Genomic DNA, 4,711 nt, shown 5'->3' with positions numbered 1-4,711 from the left:
GCGGGGGCTGCGGCGGCCGCGGCAACTGGAGGCTGCGGCCGGAGGTGGGGGGGTGACGGCGCCTGCGCAGTGCGGGAGAGCGTCACGATGGGAGAGAAGGGGTGCGGGGAGACCCTCTTAGCCATCAACTTCCCCGGTTCCAGCTGTTTCTCTGTGAACTCCACCGTGCACAGTATACTCCTATTCATTCACAAATACAGACATTCCTAAAATTACCAATTTAACGCTCTGGTTCTCTGGGATCCCTTATGCTAGCTAATCTCCCACCCCTAAAATCACCAAGCCCCTATTACGAAAGCTCCCTGGACTCTCAGGGGGCAGGGAAGCAAGCAGCACTTCTCCCGCAGAAGGACCCCCAAGGGGTCTAAACTGCCTCCCACAATCCCCTGCACCCAACCTCCCCAATGACTGTTAATGTAGACAACATCCCCACAGATGTCAAGACGCCTCCTATTTTAACCATCGGTATAGCCCCACAGGATAGCCAGACAACGTTTTCCAAGAGTTGAAGGACCACAGATCCTGTTGTGCCCTCAAATTAATCTACCCTTTAAATCATCCCTTTTAAAATTATATCTGTTCCCCCAGTCTGCTAACAGAGACCTTGAAATTAGTGCAGCTATTACCCTTGTTCTAATGTAAACATCCAAATAACCAGTCCTCAAATTCATTTGGGGTCCCCTCTCCAAATCCTTGAACCTAATGAGATACTCATGACTTTTCTAACATACCATGCCCCAGTACCACCAGATCCCATTTCAGGGAATACTTAAGGGACCTTAAAGTTGACCTTCTGAATTCAGTTGCAACCTCTTCAGTTTATTACCAGACTTCTAGACTAAGAGATATTTCTCTATTCCTTTTCTGTACTCTTTAAATGTATACATTATTCCCTTTTCTGGCTGCCCTCCCCTACATCTCAACATTTCTACCCCCCCACCCGCCATGATTCTGAATTTCAACTTTGTTGGAAGATTACTCCCAAATATATCTATCTCCCCCACACCTACGTCTCAAAAAAATATTTACCAAAATAAGATCTGACCTGCAATTTCCAGTGGCCCACAAATCTTCCGTAACACCCCAAAATGACTGCCTCTGATTTCTTCCATTTTGTCCCAAACTGAACCCGAAAGCATCTCTTCTAAATATTCTCACATTGAACTCCCACCTTTTCAACTCTTAAAGCCCAGCGAGCAATCTCCTAAAATCTGCTTCTCTGGCTTTTCTAAAATGCCTACAAATGGTAGAGAGGAGGGATTTCCCTAGAACCTGACACATGCCCCCTCTCTTCCCGTTGACTGAAATCTGTTAGATACGCCCCCACGATGACCCCCAAGGTCCTAGTTTCATATCTGGATAGAATGCTTGTATCCTCAGAGGGAGCCAGTGCAGAAGGGGTTGAACTGGAAATTCCCTACAGAAAAGAAAATGCACAGGCCCTAGTTCTCCACCAGTGGGCGCTATGGCCATTAAGACCCTCCCCCATCCCCCATTTCCTTTTTCCCTCCATTTTCCGTTTCCCCGTTGCCTGGCAACACAGCAATCAAGGACTTTGCCGTCGCCTAGCAACCGTCTCCCTGGAACATAGCGTTGAGGTAGGAGGTTGTGCTCTGATGAAATCTTAACAGTCCTCCATCTTAGGAAAACTGAGACGTCAGATCTCCCAACCCCCGGATTCTCCTTTCCAAAGACCCCTGCTCCCCGCAGTTTCTTAGACAACAGGCCCCTCAAACCCTGTCTCCTCTTTGCACATGGGACCACGCCACGCCCCTGCCGGGTCAGCCCCGCCCTCATTTACCCAGTCCTAAGGCCCCACCCCTTTCTGAGGTTGTTTGCCCGCCTCCCTTGGTAGAGTAAGCCAGACCCCGCCCACCTGCCTACAGGAGACCACGCCTGCGTCCACTTCCCGCCCATTCGCTCCCCCGGCCTCGCCCACACTGCCCCTCCGCCACGCCCCAGTCGACCAATGAATGAGGCCGTAGGCCACACTGCCCCGCCCCCGACACCTTAGCTTTGCCCAATAAGGACCACCCGGAGGGTTTAACCGCTTCGCCTCCGGGACTCTAGCCAAATACCCCCAGTCTTTCCCCACTTTCCTCCCTCCCCCACTTGTTCTGCTCCGCCCTCCGCCACCCTCGCCCGGCCCTCAAGTCCGCCACGCAACTTCAGTCGTCGCCGGTTACCATGGCAACGGCGGCAGCAGCGCGGGGAGTAGGGGGAGGGACGGGGGCGGAGTGGGAGAAAGAGATGCTCAGAAACACCGGCAGAGAGCGAGGCACAGAGTAAGATTAAGTGATAGCTATAAGGCAGAGTTAGCGCAAGGCACAGGGCCTGGCACATAGTGGGCATTAAATAAATATTCCTTAAATTACTGCGGCAGAAATCTAAATATAAGCGATGAAAGATGGAGGAATCAGATGTAGCTGGGAAGCTCAACGACCGCAAAGCATGAGCACCCTCTACCCCACCCAGCATTCTGGGGGAACAAGTGCCATGTGCCCCCCCTGCTGGCTCTTCCAAAGCTAACCCTCCGCTGCCCTGGATAGAGATGAACCACAACTCCCAACAGCCCGAGGGGCAGCAACCCTCTAACATTGACGGTTCTCCTGCCTCAAAGCCTTATGGGACTTGGAGTCCCCGCCATCCGAGACGGACAAGTTTTCCGGCCAAGGAATGTGGCAAGCCTGGGTCTCCACGCCTCTGTAAAACCCCAAAATGCATGATCCTCTCTGCGCAAGACTCTTTCCTTCGGGGATGCTCAACCCTGAGCTCCATCGAAGAAGCAGGATTCTTGAAGGGAGATGAATAAACCCACCCTCCCAGAATAGCTACCAATGCAGACAAGGCCCTCACCCCCCCTCTCATATGTGCGTTCACGTGTTGGAAGCAGAGCCCACACATTCCAACTGGCTTTCTGTGTACACCTGCACATAAGGGACCATAGCCAGGAAGCCTAAGGCTAAGGGGCAGACTAAGGGCAGGAGTCAAGAGGAACTGAGGCTCAGACAGACCTTAAAGGAGAGAAGGCCAGAGAAACTGAGGCACAAAAATCCACTGCATGGGAAGAAGAAGGAATATGGGAGAAAGCCCAAGCCCACAGAATGGAGGATAAGCAAGTAGCCCTCAAGAGAGGGTAAGGACTTGGACCTAGAGGTCCTCAGCCTTCAGTCTCCTCCAACCATGCTCACACATGCACAACACATGTGTAGATGCATGTGTATACATGTATGTGAGTTTGTGGCAGGGAACATGTGTGTCCTCAGCTCCCTGCCCTGAGAATCTGCAGTTCCCACTAAATATAACCCCCTCCCCAGCCTGTGACTCACCCAGACCTCGCCTCCCCGGCCCCCACTTCCTGTCCCACCCCCCAACCCCCAGCTGCCTGCCACTCGCCCAAGCCTCCAGGCTTCCAGCTTTCCAGTCCCAGAGTCTTAGAGCCAAGACCCAGGTATTCTGCAGCCCACCAGAAGCTTGCCAGTGTTCCCCATCCCGGAGTTCCTGCACTTGGCAGGCTCACAGGGACACCCTTGTACAGATCTTCACTGCTGCCTGCCTGGCCCTCCTCCTACACCTTTTCACCCCAGTAATTTTAAATCCAGGTGTCCTCCCCCACCTTGATCCCAAGGGTCAGGGGTAACAGGAACATTCCCTTCCATCTGCTCGTCTCCCTGTTTCCCAACCAGGGTAGATACAGTGTGGGAGGAAGTGAGGATGCTGGACACCTGCCTGGGCCACCCCAAAAATTTTCACCACGCACCTGGTACCCCTCCTCAAATCCCCTCTCCCCAAGCCTCTCATCCTCTTCCAAAGAAGCTGGCAACCTCAGCTGCTGCAGCCTCCTATCTCCCCAGGGAGTACCCCAACCCTAACCTCACCTGGTCCAATCCCTCAGGTGATTCTCTCAGGTTCCAGTTCCCTGACAACTCCCAACTATCCCTATTCCATACGACTGACCCTGAAATTAACAGTCCCCTCAAATTAAGAGCACCCCCAAATGCATATAAGATGCTTCTTTTATAATCTGAAGGCCCACTCCTTCCCTGCCAGCTGACACCCCCAGACCAGTCAGGTACTCACAACCAGTAACCTTCTACCTTCAACCCAGGAGCCCCCTGAAATTGGACAAGGCAACTGGAAGCCAGCTTGTCCCCCAGGAGGGAAGAGGAACCCCCCCTCACATAGTCCACCTTCTAACATACACCAAGCAGGGCTCCCATGTGAGCCAGGCTTCTCCTTAAATAAGTCTCCCTCAACATCATTGATGAACCTCAAAATCCACCAGATCCCCAAGTCACAGAATACCCCCCAATTTTCCATTTCTCTACAGGTACAAAGGGATCACTCCAGGGGGCACCTGTGGCCAAACCCAGCATTATCTCAGATGTGAACCCCAAACTAAATTATGACCCCCCCCTCCCATCTGCTGATGCTCTCATTCCAGGGCCCCCAGCCACAGATTAGGCCTGACTAACCCCTCCCCACGAACTCATACCCTCTCCCCAGTTTACAGGCTCCCCTATCATGCTTACCTTGGTTGTCACTATACAGAGACAGTCCATGTTGGGGGGCCTGGCCGCGGCGGCGGGTAAGGGGCTCTGACTTCATCGGAATTTCGTTCCTCCCCTCCGTGGGTTCTCACCCCTCCCCCCTCCGCACCCCACTTTTGCAGGGGGGGCCAGGATGGGGGGAGGGGTGAGAGGGGAAAGAG

General features: G+C 53.2%; 1 protein-coding gene across 4 annotated transcripts in view; it reads right to left on the bottom strand.

Annotated features, from left to right (window-relative positions):
* The window catches only part of DLG4 (discs, large homolog 4 (Drosophila)), a 23,152-nt gene extending 18,507 nt beyond the window's left edge, over nucleotides 1–4,645 (bottom strand). For all 4 annotated transcript variants that reach the window (XM_010847346.1, XM_010847347.1, XM_010847349.1 and 1 more), the window contains exon 1: nucleotides 4,533–4,645. In XM_010847346.1, the coding sequence (XP_010845648.1) occupies nucleotides 4,533–4,562 (30 nt within the window). In that variant the 5' untranslated portion in view covers nucleotides 4,563–4,645. The remainder of the gene's footprint in view (nucleotides 1–4,532) is intronic.
* Between the last annotated feature and the right edge of the window lie 66 nt (nucleotides 4,646–4,711).

This window comes from Bison bison, unplaced genomic scaffold, assembly GCF_000754665.1.
Source record: "Bison bison bison isolate TAMUID 2011002044 unplaced genomic scaffold, Bison_UMD1.0 scf7180017864249, whole genome shotgun sequence".
NCBI lineage: Eukaryota > Metazoa > Chordata > Mammalia > Artiodactyla > Bovidae > Bison > Bison bison.
This window is presented reverse-complemented; position numbering and strand designations above follow the sequence as displayed.